General features: G+C 35.7%; 1 protein-coding gene across 13 annotated transcripts in view; it reads right to left on the bottom strand.

Moving 5' to 3' along the window:
* Window positions 1-4,876: 4,876 nt before the first annotated feature.
* LOC129566960 (protein abrupt) overlaps window positions 4,877-19,117 on the bottom strand; it is a 60,416-nt gene continuing 46,175 nt past the window's right edge. For all 13 annotated transcript variants that reach the window (XM_055443377.1, XM_055443382.1, XM_055443389.1 and 10 more), the window contains 2 exons: window positions 5,823-6,461; window positions 4,877-5,724 (listed from right to left, as the gene is read on the bottom strand). In XM_055443377.1, the coding sequence (XP_055299352.1) occupies window positions 5,309-5,724; window positions 5,823-6,461 (1,055 nt within the window). In that variant the 3' untranslated portion in view covers window positions 4,877-5,308. The remainder of the gene's footprint in view (window positions 5,725-5,822; window positions 6,462-19,117) is intronic.

The raw sequence follows: 19,117 nt of genomic DNA, 5'->3' as shown, positions 1-19,117 counted from the left end.
TTACTGTATTCTGATGTACGCAATACTTAGGAAATTGTCGATATTCCTATTACAACGACTAAATCTATCCGTCTGAGTGAGCTAAAACGAGCAATCAACACATTGAAGCGTATTCATCGTAAATGACATATGACAATAGGATTTCACATAAAGCAAAGGCGGAGAAAATGCTTTGTGTGTATCTCACAGTAGATGTATGCGCACACAGCTCTTGTATTTGATCTGTGTGTGCACATTTACTTGGACTTTGGTCGAACCGCCAAAATTTGACAGTCGGACCGAATTCTATATAAATGTGCACGAGCACCAGAAACACAAGAATAAAATACCATTTTATTAAAATTTCCGATTAAAAAAAAATGAATGCGATAACCTGCGTGATCATGATGGCAATTTTGTCCGGAGTGGGTCCAATTGACAAATTAGAAGTGAATAAGTCGATTGGAGATATCTACAACGAAAAAATAAATCTATTGTTAATTTATAACAAGATGCTGAAAAGCATTTGCGACCATCACAATCCAATAGGATGTCATGATGTTGTGGCACAGATGAAGAAGCGATTGGCAAGCATGTCACTAAATATCTGTAATGAAACCACAGTCACAGCAGAAATTGAAAAAGAAATTCAGCATACACTGCACCAAATAAACATCAAGAAGTACTTGAACGAAATAAAAAAGCTGGACTCTAATGTGCTAGCTACAGTCGAATCGACGAATAAAATATTTGAGTCACTGTCAAGAGATGTCAACAAGACTATTGACCGATTGGAGCAATTATCATACAAGTGCTCCAAAATTGTACCGAAGCAGTCAAATATTCTGGAACACATTTTGATTGGTTTAGCAGGAGCGCTTGCATTTGTTGGGTTCTTCGTACTTATCAAACATATATGTGATGTAAAAAATGAAGATAACGCCAACAGAGTTGGAGTCAGTTTCTCAAACAAGAGTGAAGATCCAAAGGACGCTAGCCAAGCGGTATCAACGCTACAATCCGACAGCATGATCAAATTATAATAGCATCTAATAAAACCGTGATACTATGCGTCGTACCTGGTACTAATTATAGACCAATTTTGAATTCTCATTGGAATATTTTTCATCTTTCATCGTTTTGATCATTTTTAATCAATTTTATTGATTTTTTTCTTGCAGGAAATGTGTGACGAACCCTGTGCTTAAAAAACAGAAGACAAAAAAGTAAATGAAATGAAAATAACCAATTGAAACTATTGTGAATTATTGTGTATCACTATCTTTTGTAAAGATTAACAAAACAAATGTGAATAAATTTGTTTTTTGAAAAATGACGGCAAAATACATGGAAAAAATACACAGTTTTGAATCTTTCGTTGAATTTTTTTGTCATAAATTTGCAGGGAGAAATAAGAACAAGAAAGACTTTTTCACTTTGTTTCAAGAAAATCCGATGATTCAACAGAAAATTTAGTTGAAAACCTTTAAATCTTACCTTTTTTTCCTTCTTACCACTGCTGCTGATGGTGATAATAAATGATCAATGAATCAGAACATCCATTTTCAAAACACCACAGTTTGCGGCCATCGATTTCAAGGTCTTTGAAATACAACTCTTCAAGATTGATCGAAATAAAAGGCACATTCAATTCACATAATATTTTGTTCTAGAAATTTTTATTTGCTAATATCAATGGAAAACAAAAGATTTTTTTTGTTTATAATAATAATTTTATTTTACAGTTTGTTTTAATTCCTTCTTGCAATGAAAAAAATTTAAAAAAAAGTGGGAAAAAAGGAACTGAACAACTGAATGGCCAATTCAAATTGCTTCCATCAATAATAGTAATCAATTCAAGGGCTAAATAAAAACACATTAAAGCGATGCGCATGTGTTTATCATCTTTTAATTCAATTTAACTAATCTCCAACATTTCATTTGTGTTGTCCGCTATCGCGCTGTATTTTGGGATCAAGCAAAGAATTTTGTTTTTTTTTCTCTTCAGTTTTTCATGTCTTCAGTTGTGATTAACAAACACGTTCAAAATAATTTCTACAATAATAGCGGTTTACATTCACAAGTGTATCTAGGTTATATGATTAAAAATTTGTACAAATGACTTGATTGCTTGGATTCCTGTGTGTACATTTATTTGCGTGTTTTTTTTTCATATTCTTCTTCCAATAGATTTATAAGTAGTTTTCAAGTATTCTTTTCATTCGATCTGAGACTTTCAATCACTTGAAAGACTTCAATTGGACGAGAAAACCGGTTGTCGCCTCAATTGCAACCATGGCTGCAAATAGCAAGCAAAATTACCCTCTTAAACCTATTTTATTTGCTTTCTCTCTGTCTCATTGATTATTTATTTATGTGGCATGTGTTTATAATTTCACCATTTTTTGTTTTAAAAACCCGTTTCAGTTATAAGTTCAATAAATGTCATGTAAATATCCTCTTGTTCGCTACAAGAACATCTAAAACTCCTAAAAATATTAAGTATTTTCTCTTGTTGATTCGGTTCAGGCTCTATGCTACGTATACAAAGTTAAATTCGCTGGTCATTGCGAACGCTTCCAAATGTGATGACTGAGTGATTGTTTCGTCAAAACAAGTGCCTGTGTTGCATTTGTCGCTCATCATTGTGGTGACGACACTGATCAGCGGTTTTACCATTTTAATTGAAAAATAAGTCGATTTGTGACATTTCTCCCTGGATCAGTACGTATATATATTTATATGGTTTTGTATTAAGCATCTCCTACGTTTTTTTTAGATTCTAATCACAACAACGAATTGGTTTGACATTTTTCTTCACATCAACAAATAGCTAAGCTGGTTTGAGGTCCTGAGTTATTCATATGATTCTCTCTTTGTTTAAAATTTAATTGATTTTTTCCCATTGAGATAATAATGATGAGGAAAATGTGCAACAACAAAAAGTGTTGCAGGTTTGATTTTTCTTTGTCGAATTTTATTTTACATTTTTAAAATAAAATATTCGTATACTCATTCCACTCAGTTGAGTTAATACATATGTGAATAAATAGATGCGATTTTGTTGTTTTAAAATCATTTGATGTGATTCGCAGTTGTCGGGTGGTTTTTTTGTTCAGACTGTTGCTATATTTCTTTCATATGATGACCTGTTTGTATACGCTTAAAAAGTGAATATCAAAATTAATTCATTTTTTGTTCTCAAAACAGTCCCATTCTAGTTGTTGGATGGGTGTTGAATATCTAAAAGGTGCACATGAACTCTCTAAGTATCCAAGCCGAAAAAAGAGGAGTTGCAGCATTTTTTGTGTGCGATTTTGACGTTGAGGAAGTAAATGTGTCCAATGGAGTAATTTGTTTTTGTGTTTGTGGGATAGTGTTTGTTTGTTTTTTTGTTTCAATATAAGTTTATTTTCATAAAATTGTTTTCTTGTATTTATTTTAAGTGGCTAAGTATGCAGATAACTTACTTACAACTATTTATTTAATGTATGTATTGTGCTTCCATGTCTAAGGTTTTATGTATTTTTGTTGTCTTAATTCTAAGCATGTTTTGAGGGTACATTTTCTTTCTCTTTTGTTTTCATTTTTTTTTTTCTTTTTTAATTTATAGCTGAGGTAGTCTAATTCATCAGTTGTGGATTTAAGAACTCGAATCGTTCAATAATAATGTGTGTATGTGTATTTTTCACGTTCTTCTATTGGTTTAAATTAAGTGTCGGTGAAAAAAAAAACAAATATGTATGTATAATTAAATGGCAATTGTATATTTAATTGAGGTAATCTGTGGTTATCCATTCACTGTTTGAGTTCATTTAAAAAAAAAACTTGATTAACTTTGCGCTGAGAAAAAAAATGGTATTTTTCTTTATGAGGTATTTGAATTCCTGTTCCTGATTTTCTTTGCTATGAAATGGCATTTACTTATAAACGAAAAAAAGAGACAGAGACGGCATTGTGAGATTGTTGTTCACAAACACAAAAAGAAAAAAACGAAAATTAATACTAAATATGGAAAATAAAGTAAAGTGTGTTAACATTATTGCAACCTTAATGATTTCTATTTAAGAAGAATAGAGAATTTCATTCCAATGCATTCTTTTACATATTAATTAATACTAAACTTCTGATAATGGGAGGTCTCCGTTACATACTTTTACTTTCTCTCGTGGATGACGTACTTTTTTTTGTCTCGCATTTGATCTCAATAAAAAAAAATGATTTATTAAATCAATACAAAGCAGACTATGATCGTATTGTGCGAATGGATTGAATCAATCATCCAAATTTTTGGAACCATCCAAATCAAAAGAGAATTAAATTTTAATGCCAAACGAAATGTTGTTCGGATGAAATGACGTCGTATTTTTCGATTGTGCAACTGGACCCATTTCATTCGTCAGGATAAATGCAAAATGGCACACAAATAACAAAACAAAAAATAATTTACAATGGGCGCGTCGTCTAAGATTACGTGTTTAACTTTAAGTTAGGAAGTAGATTTGTTACTTGTTCCGACGTGTGTGTGTGTGCGTGACTTTTCACTCGAAAATATCTCTGGGTTTTCTCTAAATTTTAGAAGGTTTTTGTTTTTGTATGTGTAAATGATTTTAGATAAATTCTTAAAAAGTGACGTATACGTTAGTGTTAGTATGCAGTAAATGCAAGTAAATGCCGTTCCATGATTGGAGCCACCACATGCATGTGGTGCTCACACATTGTTTCTCCAAAGTGCACGGAGTCTTTTTTGTGTATTCTTTTCTCTATGTCTATCAACTATCGATTAAAATTTTGTGTTTTTTTTTTCAAATATGTTAAGTAAATAAGTATGGTATTTGAATAGAAGGTAGATTTTTCATTAGTTTTAAAACTGGTATACAACTTAAGGCTCATTAAGTAGATGTTTGTGTGTGTATTTATTGTATTTCATTGTAATTTGAATGGTATCGTCATAAACATTCGACAAAAAAAAACATTCATAAATCTTCATATACTGTTTTTTTTTTAACTATCCACTTAATTTTATCTAGGTTACGTTGCGAATTTCTTTGCTTGGGTGTTTGCATCAAAATCGTTATCTTTACATAATCATTTAATATTCTTAACACGCTATGCACGCAGAGCGTTCATTTTTTGTAACTCTAAAGAGGAAGCGATGAGTATTTTTGTGTCTGGTATTTGCTTTGTGTGTTTTTTTTCTCTTGTTTTGTTCACTTCTACGACTATAACATAAAACGTAAAAATTTATTTATGCCTTAACAAACTAGAAACAATCATTTGCTCTTCTGGATTTGTGAATTTGATTGAAAACAAACCCGAAGGCGTTCCATTAGTTCTTCTCACGGTCACCATCATCATCCGAACCGTATTCATCTTCACCCGATGAGTTGGCATTATTGCTTGCACCATTATTGTCGCTGTCACGTCGACAATTGCGATCCTTTACTTGCATACGATGATCATCTGCGCCCAAGTCCATTGGTTGTGAATCGTCACGACGAATATCGGCCGAATCTCGACCACTGTTTGCATACGATGTTGGTATTTTGGTTGGTTCAATGGTTACACCGCCGCCCGATTGCATACGATTTATGTCCGGACTTTGGCGATTCAATTTCGATAGATCCAAATGTGGTGGCAACAAGCTTGGCGGTAGTTTATCGAAATTATGACCGAGCGTTGACAATTGTGCCATTTTTGCGGCATGAATTGCGGCAGCGGTTTGTTCTTGTGACATTCCCATTCCTGTGCAACAAACACATCGATTGAATTCAATGAACAAAAGAGTTTTTTTTTTTGGAAATGAAAAAACAAAAGCCAGTAAAAAATCGTTTTCTACTTACCGAAAGCGCTTTCTGAAATGAATTGCAAGTACGTATCCAAAATTGACGATCCAGTAGCACCATGTGGTAGATCCTTTTGATCTTGATTATCTGATTTACCACCAGCCGAACCTACACGCGTAATGGTTGTGTTTGGATGTGTGAATCCCATCATTGAATCGTATCGGCCGCTCATGTTGTTGTTGTTAATTCCACTGGCCATGGTCAAATCTTCTGGATCTTCCATTTCGTCAATGTTGCTGTCGGTATCGTGCATACCTCGTGATGATTCCATTTTCATGTCACCTCGACGTGTGCCACTGGTTGGTGAGGCGCGAGCTCGCAGTTCAGCTGGTGAAATTTTGACTCCAGCTTTGGCCAACAAACGTGAAGCGAGTTCCGGATCGAATGGGCTTGGCATTGGTAAAACGGGTAAGTCCTTGGTTGAAATTCCACGATGTTGTCGTGACATGTGCGAGTGCAATGAATTACGTGACTTGGCAACGGTTCCGCAGAGAACACAACGATATCCTGGGCAAACGGTGTGCTTATCCTCCAAATGTGTACGCAATGTATGGGCCGAACGATAGATTTTACCGCATTTTGGACACGGCCGAGGATCAGTAGCACGAACACGCATTTCCAATTGACGACGCGAAACTGTTTTATTTCGATTGGTAAAAAGGAAAATGAAAAGAAAATTCAATTAGTTCAGATGGTTTATGGCGGCTAGTTGTATTGAATAATCTACGGAAAATCGAATTAAACAAATTGGTTCTTTTGCTTTTATTTTGTAATTGTTATTCATATTCATTGTTCTCTCATTGATTTCAATAATATAATAATCAACGCATGAACTTAACAGATATTTTTTTTGTGTGTGTGTGTGTGTGTGTCAGTGTAAGTAAGACCTAACTTATTTGCTAGACCAAAGCGTTTCATCTTTCGTTAAAAGTGGTTTTTTGTTGTTGTTGTTGTTGTTGTATATTAACTTTGGAAGTACTGCTAATAATAACTTTGGTTACAGTTTTTTTTTTTTTTTTTAGCTCTTTCTTCTGCCGATGGTTTTATTTATAGGTTGTTATTCTAACCACTATTTAATTTTAAATATAAATCAATTTAGGTAGAATTTAAAATTGGTTTGCCGACTATTTTTGGGGAGAAAATTCAATAAAGTTAAAAATAAATGTCTATAAAAAAGGATCTAGGTTGCAATCACACATTCAGGTGTCATACGGTGTATGACCCATACACTGAATGGATGCCGAAAAAATTTGTTTTTTTCTTTGGTGTTTTGTTCCTTTTATCAAAAATATGAGCAGTTTTTCTATACATCAAATTGAAGGGATTTTTTTTTCACTTTGCCCTAATTTTTTTCGCACTTTGCCCTAATTTTTTTCGCCTTCTTTTTTTTCCACATTTGTAGCTTTGTTTTAAAAATAAATCAATGCCAAATATAAAATTCAAATTGAAATCAATAACATCAAAACTGGTCACTTTTTTCTATTATTATTATTATTAGTAATTTGAGCGCTCTGTATCGTCGTAGGTCAACGGTATAAATTATATTTAGCAAACTATTTTGCTTGTTTAGGAACTGTAATACATGCCCTAATTAAAAAAAGTTGTGTCATTTTCATCATGCATTGATGGTGTGTATGTGTAATTGTGTGTATATATATAGTTTTCTCTATAACTCATTCTTGGACTTGGGGTATATTTATTTGGGGCTTACACGAATATTTTATAGATACTTCCACTAATTATAAGATTGAATGTGTCGCATAAATGCCCGTTTTCTCTATCTATATCTCAATTCAAGTATCTATCTCTGACTTCGTTATGTCGATGTGTATGTGTGTGAATTCATGTAGGTAACTGCCAAATCGAATTTTATGGTATTTTTTCATTCCTTACAACTTCATTGTTTATTCAAGTGATACTTTGACGCCAGTAAATGTTCGTCCATCAAGTGCTTCAATTGATTTAGTTTGAATATCTTATACATGTTTCGAAATATGTACATAATTTAGCGCTTCGAATTTGTATTTCATATATTACACTAGTTCACTTTGTCCGGAATTTTAAATTCAAACAAAAAAAAAATTCCGTTACAAATAAAGCAAAAAGAAAATACCGAGAAAAACTGCATGCATGCATTTCATACTATGGAATAGTTGTTCACCGTTAACTGTAACAAATTTACTCTCGACATCGTGTACAATATTTTTTCGGTTTACATAAGTTATGAAATTAGTTTTCGGCTGAATTTTGAATTTGAAATAGTAGAAAAAAAAAGTGAATGCAGTTCATTCAAAGTAAAAACGTAAATGAATGAAAAGGTAAATTGGTTTGCCATGCTGGCTATGAAAATTGGTGCAAAAACAATAAAAACAAATGCATTTTCAATTAGAAGTTGATCATTTAAAATCAGCAACACCACTAAACGGGCCGCCCGATGAGCGCATCGCCTTCATTTTGGCCCATTGCATGGTGTGCTTGATGCGCATGTGATTCCTCACGGAATTCGGATGGGCAAATCGGCGGCCACACTGTAGCACCGGACAAACGGGACTATCGCGTGGATAATGCCGATCCAAATGCTGTCGAAATAGACGAGGTTCGAGTGGTGCTTCGCACAATGGGCATGGAAGTAAATAGCCGGACGGAACGGAAGATTGTAACATTTCACTTAGCTCATTGGCCGATGCATGACGATGCGATCGCGATAGTAAAATTGAAGCGGACAATAAATTGTGACGCTGCTGTTGATCACGATACGAAACAGCATCGTTGTGTGATGTACTGGATGACTTGCTATAATTGACATTCGGTTGTTTTTTCTTTGACGCATTCGACGATGAATGTGAGCCCATTGATGACGGTGTATATCGATCATCTTCATCGTTTACTTCTTGCTTTATGACTCCATCGATCGCAGACGTGGCGTTGAAGTCGCGCTGCTGGCTCTGGACATCATCTGCATTTTGAATGTCGTGTTGTTGTTGGTGGTTGTTTTAGGGGAAATTTGATTGGTTTTTATTCGTTTTTTGTCTATGAATGGAATTTTATTTTGATTTGCTTTGCTTTGCAAAGCGTTAGTAGGTTGTGTGTATGTGTGTATTTGCGCAAGTGATTTACATCTGCCTTGACTTGTTCGACCCTGATCTCATATTTTTGCATCAACCATCACCAACAACCTTTCACATTTCGAACTGATTTGTTTCGTGTTTTATTTTTTTATTTTGGAAAATGGAATTTTGAAAATGCTTTGTTTTTATTGTTCGTTTCATATTCATTTTTTTTTTCGAAAACCAATCACATATCCTTTGGATAGACGAAAAAATAACTACACAAGAAAAAAAAAACTAACGAGAACAAGAAAGGAATTTTGGAAAAAAAAAACTGCAACAAAAACATCAACTTTGGCTCGTCTACTCTCAATTGCTTTTGTACCAATCAGATGGGAAACAAATAATGCCAGTTTATCGTTCATCAGTTCTAGTTGTAAAATTTGTGCGCAATTTTGCTTCGTTTTTCATCAATAAAAATTTGGATTTTACACATATTCTAATCAATACCAAAGAAGAATTTTCTTTTCCGTTCAAATGTTCAATGCGTTTATTAGATCACGGTCGTTTTGGATGGTAACTAATAACTAAACTTTCGATGCAACTTGTCGAATGAAAAATATTATTATATTAAAGATTTTACGTTTGGAATCTATTTGAAAAGATTGCCAATATGTTTTCATTGTCAGACCGAAATCGTCAGACCAAAATGTCAACATTTTCCATTCGAAAATTTTGAATCTAAAAAAAATGTTGCATCGAATATTCAAGTTTGCAAGTCTGTTCCATAGTTAATACAAGAAAAACATGGAATTTATGTGGAACATCTACATTCATTTGAACCAAAGCAACAAATTAACAAAAAAATTACATACATTTACGTATCGGGTATATGAGGGATATATGGTGCGAGTGAAACAATAAACACAATAAACAAACAAACAGAAAAAAAACGAACGAAAAAAAAACTAAGAACATGATGGAAACGATAATGAAAGAACCTATATACAGCCAAAGTAGGAAAAAAACACGGCCAAGTAGAATAAGGGTGACTTTCTTTTGACAATGTTCGATTGATGTTCAATTAAATGCGCAAAATTAATAATTTTGTGTGTGTGTGTGTCTTGATGCGATGGGTGGGGTCTTCTGAACACAACATTATCATCATCATCAGACGCGCTGATGGATTCCATGTGCTTGCAACTGATGATTGATTAAATAGTGTTTGGTTTTCAGTTTTTTGCCACACGTTCGGCACTCATGCCACATTGACTTATCGACAAAACAATGAACATTTCGAACGTGTTGCTTCAAATTGCTGGCATTCGAGTACGATTTACCGCAATGAAAACACTGTGGCCCGGCCAGTGTATGCAAATCAATGCCGGTACTTCTATTCATCGATGCAAATTGCAGACGATGATATTGTTGCGTATGAACATCATGTTGGTGGTGATATTTTCATCCATTTGCCATGGCCGAAGCATTCGATGGCACATCGCATATGATGACGATGATGATGTTTGTGGATTAAGCGTCTCAGCCGCCCCTGCAAGAAGGAGGGCGGCTAAGAATATAATCGCATCGACTTTCTGACTAACTATTGAATTTTCGGAAAATTCCATACAGAATCGAAGCCAAAGAAGCAAACAAACAAATGATAAATAATTTTGAATTCGTGACCAATTTGCAATATTTTGCGTCGTGATTTGATAATGGTTTTTCATGTGATTAAGTCTCCTCTTATTCACACCCCTTTTTTTCCTCTTTCTAACGGTATAAAAATCTTAGCCACCGTATAAGAGTTGGATAAATAATTTTGCCGTGCTACTTTAATCAATTTTGCTAATGGGGTCTGAAGGCTTGCATATCCATTACGATGATGATATCAATTCGTTCGCAAAGAAAAAAAAAGAACATCGAGCCCATAATGCCGAAACTAGCACACGTGATTTTTGCTGTCAATTTCAATTTTTCACATACTACTTTCGTTCGCCTTTTCTCTCTCTTCTTCTTCTTCTTCTTCTTTTTCGTTATTTGGTGCGGCAAAATGCGCGCGCTCATTTCGATGTGGGCAAGTTTGTGTTTGTTGAGCGCCCTAAAAATAGTTGAGCTGATTTGGACTTATTGGCCAAGTACGAGTGAAAATATCTATATAACGAAAATACGAAGACAAAGAGATAGCAAGCGGATCATTTGTAATCAAACGAGTAAATATTCGGAAGAGAAATGCGTGCTTGTGTTAATCGCGCAAATGTAATTTCATTTTCTTGGCATTGTTTTTCTTTGGCGATGTGCGCTTCTTTTTTTCGGTGTGTGTGTGTGTGTCTACTCTCCATTCGCCAGCCAAACATTTAAGACTTGGGTGTGTTTTCCAGCATAGCATAACTACCGATAATGAATTGATTACGATTGTGAAATATTTTCGAGCCGTGTATGTCTGTGTCCTTATTTCACAACGAACCAGTGGTGCGAGGTGTACAGCACGCGTACATTTTGATTTTTGTACACGTCGAAGAAGAAAAAAAAAACAAGAAAAGAAAAAAAACCATCCATAAAAGCGAAATGAATGTGCGGCGTTCATGTAATACGTAGCATTGTTGAAATAGTATACATTATCATCCTTAGATATTGGCACATTGACTTGACTCCGCACATTAATAATACACACATCCTCCTTCCCTTGCTCCTTTTCACTCTCTCCCTCGTGTCCACTCTCTCCCTCGTGCCCTCTCTCTCTCTCTCTCTCTCTCTCTCTCTCTCTCTATCCCCGTCTCACTTTCCTCCTTCGGATATTAAAACTTCAAGTTCGAATTAAATGTATTGTTAAGGCAGAGTAGCAAACAGCGTGGATCACGTTAGTCGTGCTCACACTCATTTATTTCACTTTTTCGTATCGATGGCAAAGAAAAACCAAAGCTGCCGCTCTTTAATAGGCATTAATAAATGGCACAGTAATTATCAGTACATTGAAGTTCGACAAAACCAATCCCATAAAACGGAACGAACAACGGAATAGAACGCAATTGGAACGGTTTCTCCAGAGTAAACGAAAGAAAAGTAAAGAGAAGAACAGCAATGCCAATGCGAGTGAAGACTACTTTTTTCGTGGTTAAACCGAGTCATCTATTTTTGTGTACGGTGCACGCTTACTCGCACGGAGAGACAGAGAGAGAGACGCCAACATAAACAGAATTTTTGCACGACCAGCAACCATAAGTAGTGTATGTGCCAGTAGTTGGGGAGCTGCGTTGACTGAGGAGTGACATGCATTTGGAAATGTCGAAAATTATTTGTGTAAATAAAATTGATTTGAAATGTGTGCGTTTTTGTACACACGCATTCACGCAGTTCATTTTCACTCAATTCTTTTTCTCTTTATTTTCCCTGCTCAGTCCATACTGTAGGCTGTGGCTCTGGCATTACGTTCGTAATACCATAATTCAATTTACTGATTTCAGCCAAAAGGATTGGTTCTTGTTCATTTATTTTCTTTTTATGGTATTTCCTTAATCAGTTTTTTCTTTCGCTCTCTCTCTCTCTCTCTCTCTCTCTCTCACCCACTCACTCCCTCCATGATTATTTGAATGAACTCTCAGCGATAAGGTGGATTAAGACAAAAGGTTGAAAAGGACAACCAGAGAATAAGAGAGAGAAAAAAAGAAACAGAAGGGACGATGGTTTAATATGCAAACAAATCCGATATATCTATCAAACGCAACGCATTTACAAAATAGATAGAGAGAGGTAGAAAAGAGTGTGAGAGGATGAAAAATAGATCAAAGCTAAGAAAGCAACAGTAATATCGCCCAGCATGTAATTATTATTTCCATGGTTAACGGAGGATTAGCATGCAATGAACGGTATTGTACGTTGTAAAAAAAAAGAAGAAAAATAACAACAATTTCGAATTGCCATATTCGCCAGTGCACACAGCATTTGCAATTGATAGGGGTGACGGTGGTGGTGGTGTGTTCGATATTGTTCGACTAGCCCAAATTCGACTAGCCACTGAATTCACCCATTCTCATCGTAAAAATAATTCCATTTCAAGTTCTCTTTCTGTATGTTGTGTATATGGTTTTTTTTATAGCTTGGCCTAATATCTGGTTCGATTACGCTAATTCTGCGTATTTGAACAATAAAAGATAATTTATGTGGATTGTGGAATAATGAACGCATGTGGTAAATGTAATTATACATGCAATGAACATCAGAAGGTCCTTAAGCATCTAATTTCCACCCAGAATACACACACATACTGGATTTTCCAAGCTGTTCATTTTGGCATGCGTTTGATTTACTTTGAATTAATGTGAACAAAAACCACTCCATTCTCGAAAACTGTAAATTTAATTCATCAGCAAGCGCAATCGGCAGGTAGAAACTTTTGAAATCTCCCACCAAACATCGCTCATTCTCTCTCTCTCTCTCTCTCGCTCTTTTTCTTTCTCTGGCCCTTTCCCGACTCAAACATTTCGAAGAAACGACCGGTTTCATTTAATGGAGAAACAATTGCTGTAATGCTGTAAATTTCGAATAATTAAGCTGTAATTACGCACATTTCATTTTTATTCCAACTGGTGGTGTGTATTCAATCGTTCATTTGTTCGTTCCTTTTTTTTATGGAAGCCTTCGTGCCAAGCGTACATCGCGAATTGGCAACCATTAAAAACGTCTTACCAGACGAAAAGTCAGTATCAGCACTTCTAATCGCGTACTTATTTTCTGTTTTTATTGTTGTAATTTAGTCATCAAAACGTATGTAAATACATCACACAGAATTTTCAACTAAAATCCAAGCTCTCTCCGTCTCCCCTTACCCGACCGAATAACAACGAACCGATGAAGAAAAATAGAAGCCGAAATGGCAGCCGACAAACACCGTTTTATTGGTATAAATAATGTATTTTTAGTGAGCACATTTGCATGTGTAATTGTTGTACCGACTACCATCGTGAGCCAACAGCGCTGAATTCAGCCCGGTACAAAATGTGTATTATTGAATTTGATATTAAAATATTAGGGAAAAATTTTCAGTCAGTCGAAAATTGTACAGCAAACGTGTAGTCGATGCGGGAATATGGGTAGAGCGAACAAATGAGGTAGCAATGGAATAAAAGAAAGAGCGAGAGAGAAACAGAGAGCTTATGGTGAATGAAAACACAATTACCAGAGTTTGTTTGTTGGTTCGTTTCGTGTACGAAAAATTCATCATTCGGTAAATAGGAGCTCGAGCTGGATTTAGTCGTTAATTTAACATAATTCATCTTTACCATGCCGACATTCAGACTGATTTCATTTCGAATGGCACAATTTTTCGGCGGTAAATATTTCGTTTTACACGAAACACTTATTTGCGTCAAGCACGTTTCGGTCGTCCAAGATTTGATTCGAATTTATTTGCCGTCTGCCCAAAAAGTCGTCGTTGTCCATTGCAATGATTTGCTTTATTATTTTTTCTTCTCTAATTCTTTAGCTGAGGCGCAAAAAAACATGTTCGAATGAAAGCAAAACATTTCATGTAATAGTTATACACTATATTTCAGCGTTGTGATTAGTTTAATTTCCTTTGCTAACCACAGCGCGAATACCGTATTCAATTCTGGTTAAACCTCCTCCCACCACACCACAAATGATACGGAACGCCGTTTAATCGAGTGATTTTCTATTCAAAAAGATGTTTGTGTTGCCTATGCATTTTCAATTACATCACACTAAATTCTTTTGACAATGAAACCAATTCAGGTGGAAATAATTCGTAATAATTTGTTATAACCAGCAAAATCTCTAGATTTGATGCAATCTTTTTTCTTCTTTGTTGCTCGTTAAAATGAAAACAAGAGAACAACTCATTGAGAATATGAGGCAAATAGTTGCTGTCGATTCAAATTATCTCGAAAAGTATGTGAATCGAAACTGTTGAAGTTTATCGGTTTATGTACTAAAAATGTGATCGGAAATGCATTCAATTATGAATAATTTTGAGGAAATTTGCATTTAGTTTTCCATATAAAATGAAATTCGGTTCTGATCTGATCCCCTGGACTGCATTCGATGGTTCAATGCTGCTGGATTATACGAATCATTTCACCAAGCATTTTCGGTCGATTGTTTCAATTTGCAATCGATGTTTGTTCATGAATGTCGGAAATTGTTTATTAAATTAAAAGAACATTGAGGACGGTGGTGGAGGTAGCGATAGCAGAGGATGGAGTCAAACAACATCGAGATCTAATTCAGTATATTTGGGAGATGTTCGTTTCGATAATAATTGAATAAAATTTCCGTTTATTTTCGTTTTCAATTTTGAAAAATGACAGAGTAAGAGGTGTTCACCATTTGCTTATATAAAATAATTCGATTCATTTGATTGCATAAATTGCATAAAATGTGCGGATTTCCAAAGCGCAATTTTTTGTTTATCATACGGATTCGAAATGAGGCAGTGTCGATGAGTTTCTGTTACTATTATGCGAGTCATTAGACGATGGTTGTTCTCTATTTCTATCGCTCTCTTTTTCGAGTGGAATGTGCTGCATGCATCGATTGCATGCTCAGCCAAACATCTTTCCATAATTTCTCTTTGTGTATGTTGTTATCCTTCGTTTGTTTGTCTGCTGCGCTTTTTTTTCATCTCCTTTTTCTAATTGATGCTCTCGCTTCTCCCATCACGTCGTTTATATTTATAGCAAATGAGCTTTTGTGCTTTTGAACTGGCCTCAATTGAAACGGATAATTTCTAGTGGCTTTGTGTAAACCCCGAGTCGAGTTTGCATTCGGTTTTGCCAAAGCAAATGAATTATTTGAATTTATGAAGAGAAATGAGATGGAATTCGCCGCATAAAATGAATAGAAAATATTAAGTTGACGTTATGTGCAGTGCAACGTCGTCGACGTCTCCTCCGTGACATTGTGTATATGCAACCGAAGTGATGCATGCTAATTTTTGAGCACTTTCATATTCTGTGTGGTTGTTGTTCTTTTTTTTTCTGTTCAGTTTTTGTGCAATCCATTCATTTTCTATTCGATACAGTGTATTTGATTAATTAAATTACTCACTCAGCATGACACACTCGCATGCTCTCCTTCTTTCTCCCGCCTCTCTCTCTATCTCTCTCTAATCAAATACACACTACACATTCCGTGTCATCTCATGCCAGTCTGCGTCGTGCAGCAGTGAGAAACGTAATCGCATGTGGCACTCGCATGCACACGTCGCAATCAAAATAAAAGCGATTTTGATGCTCTTTTTGTCGTCGTCGTTGTCGTCGTTGTCGTCGGGGCGCTCTCAACACCGCTGTGTGTGTGTGTGTAGCTCATGAGTGGAGTACCTGCTTTCTTTTTCCTTGTGGCATCATGTGTATTGCTGTTTGATCAATTATGGATGTCTAATAGTGGAAAATTGAATGCGGTTCATCCGTTCATTTATGCACAAAATTGAAACGATATATAGAAAAAAAGAACGAACGAACAAAAGCAGAACGCAGAGAAACAACTCGAACGAAAATGGAACAATGTTGGGATTTCTTTGGCGTGGCGATTGACGATGAAAAGATTTATTTGTGTGTACGATACACACTTGATTTGAAAGAGACAGAGACAGAGACAGAGAGAGTGTGAGTGGAAGAGATTGAGTACCTGGCAAACGGTTTGCTTGCTTTTGAATCCACAGACACAAATTGTGTGTGTGTTTGTGTGTGTACCCGATTTATCATTGCTCATCGAATTTACTCATATTCACATGAGTTCGTTTCTTTTGAGGCCGACAGTGAGCACAACGAACCACTTTGTGTTTGAAAGCAAATCAAACTAATATCTCAAATTCACTGGATAAATTATTATTAAACGCTTCCCTCACCACTCTCTCGTCGTATGTGAAACTGTTTAATGTTCAGCTCGCTCTCCAGGTCGGCTGTTTTGTTTTATGCTTTCTTTATATTTGTCGCATTTAAAATTACTAAAAACAACATTAGATTCTACTTGAATGCACAGCATCCACGTACATACATCTACCGATTGTGCATAGAAAGAGAAAGAGGGAGAGTATGTGAATCGGGTAGAGGAGAGAGTATGTGAATATTGTGGATGGATTCACTTTAAACAATTTCTTTCTTTAATCGCTCCCAATAAAATCAACTGAAACTTTGACAGCAATCCGCAATACACAACCACCCAGACAACTACGCTGTCATTGACATTTTCGAGCAACTAAATCAGGGCGTCCGACAGACAAACAGCCGAATGCCATACATAGAAACTGCACTCGAGTCGATTATTAATAAACGTGTTGCCAGCTTCTTGAAATTATTTTTGGAAAATGAAGAGAAGATTTTTGTGTATTTTCAAAGGATAATCCCGCACATTGGGCGAAGAGAGAGAGAGAGAGAGTGACAAAGGGAGAATGAATGAAAACCCGATTGGTTGCGCTTACATTGTCACTGTGCAAGCATAAGTGCTATATATGATGCCAAATACTCCATTGCCATTCCACTGCCATTCTTCCAGACCGAAGAAATAAGAAATTTATATAAGATTCAATGAATGTCTCTAATCGATTTTCATGCGCAATTTCCGAACCGATTCGAGAATCGCGAGAAGAAGAAAAAAAACAACGAAGAAATTGAACGACGATCAAGTCGACTCCCTTCCAAGTTATCTATGGAGGTTTTTTTGACGTTATTTTTGTGTCGCCATCCTAAGAATTCTTCAAGTATAATTCAAAGGATACGTTCTCGCTGTAGCCATGCATCGTACCGTGTGGTTTTCAGTTAAAATTATCCACTTTTTTCTACTGTTGAGCAATATATAGAACAATGTAAACATTAACATGGCCAGACATTAGAACAGAAAGAGAGACACGAGTACAGTGTTTAGTTGAAGGAAATGTGAGGAAATGTCCAGAAAGTTTTTTTTCTTCTCTTTCTCCGAGCCAAAAGAAACAAATAAGAAAAATATGCTGTTCACATGTGGGATGACGTGTGATATATCATATTTATAGTAATGACGTTCATAAACCACCAAATGTTGCTGATGTACGCCAATTCATTTGCATTGTTCGGCTGTGGATCGAGTTTTTGCCATTTGTATTGCCAAAAGACAACGACGAATAAGCATGTCGACGGAAATTACATTTGACAGCAAGCACAATATGTGTGTAGTCACACATAATTATGTCGATTAACGACAGATAGTTTGTATCTCCACCTATCAATTGGTTTATGAGTAGTATTCCAGTGTATGTGTATACAGCCCCGAGTCAGTGCATAAGTTTAGTGATAGGGCATTAGGGGAACATGTTGACAGCAAACAGACAACCGATTTTGGAATTATGAACGCGGCAATCATTTATTTTAATAAATTTCCGATGCGTTATATTGCGATTGCCACACGTATATTTGCTTTCTTTCTTCGTTCCGTTCGTTTGGTTCGCCTCGGTATGGTTGCCGTGCGTCTCTCATTTACATGCCGAGAATAAATTTTGCCGATTTCGCGTGCACCGAAAAACCAAATGAAACAGGGGAAAAAAAAGAGAGAACATGTACACTTATTTGTTAATGGTATCGCAATGGAATACGATGAGGAAATAGAATGGGAAAGACATTGCCATGGGTGGTGGTGGCTACGAAAAGAGCATGTGGAAATCCATTAAAGTCAATAAGGAATCAAGATTGGTTGGCAAAAGTAAATTTGAAGAAAAACGAACGGCGACGACGATGGCAGCACGATGCAGAGAGAAGACAGTGGAACAAAGGAAAGCAATAAAATACCAAAGAAAGTAACAAACACATAATAGACTTTCAGTAATTTATTTAGACGTACGTAGCGAGCGAGCGAGCTCACGCTCACGCCAAAGAAAAATAAGCGCCTCGGAAAAGAGTCGATGGAAGGCTAAGGCAAAACGAAAAGCAGAAGAAAAAAAAAACACAAATGGAAACAGTGAAAAAAATTGATAGCAAACAAGACATGAAGCGAAAAAAAAACTGAACGAACGAACGACGACAATGAGCGTTTGCCCAACCCAGATAGAAAGAGCAAAAAAAAAAACACCCGAAAAAGCAGCAGCAGCAGCAGCAGCAGCAGCAGTTGTAACAAAAACCATACATTTAGCGATAGCACACTAAACTCGGAATCAGGATATAATGCAGACAATAATAAATATAAATCGAAACAAGCCAACAAACGTAAATATGAAAATGGGAATAGAGAATGGGAGAGTGAGTGAGAGAAAGAGAATAAAAAAGC

This window comes from Sitodiplosis mosellana, unplaced genomic scaffold (genome assembly GCF_009176505.1).
Source record: "Sitodiplosis mosellana isolate CC-2019 unplaced genomic scaffold, AAFC_SMos_1.0 Smas_scaffold_5, whole genome shotgun sequence".
NCBI lineage: Eukaryota > Metazoa > Arthropoda > Insecta > Diptera > Cecidomyiidae > Sitodiplosis > Sitodiplosis mosellana.
The sequence above is the reverse complement of the archived record's forward strand: the minus strand, read 5'-3'. Positions and strand labels throughout refer to the sequence as shown.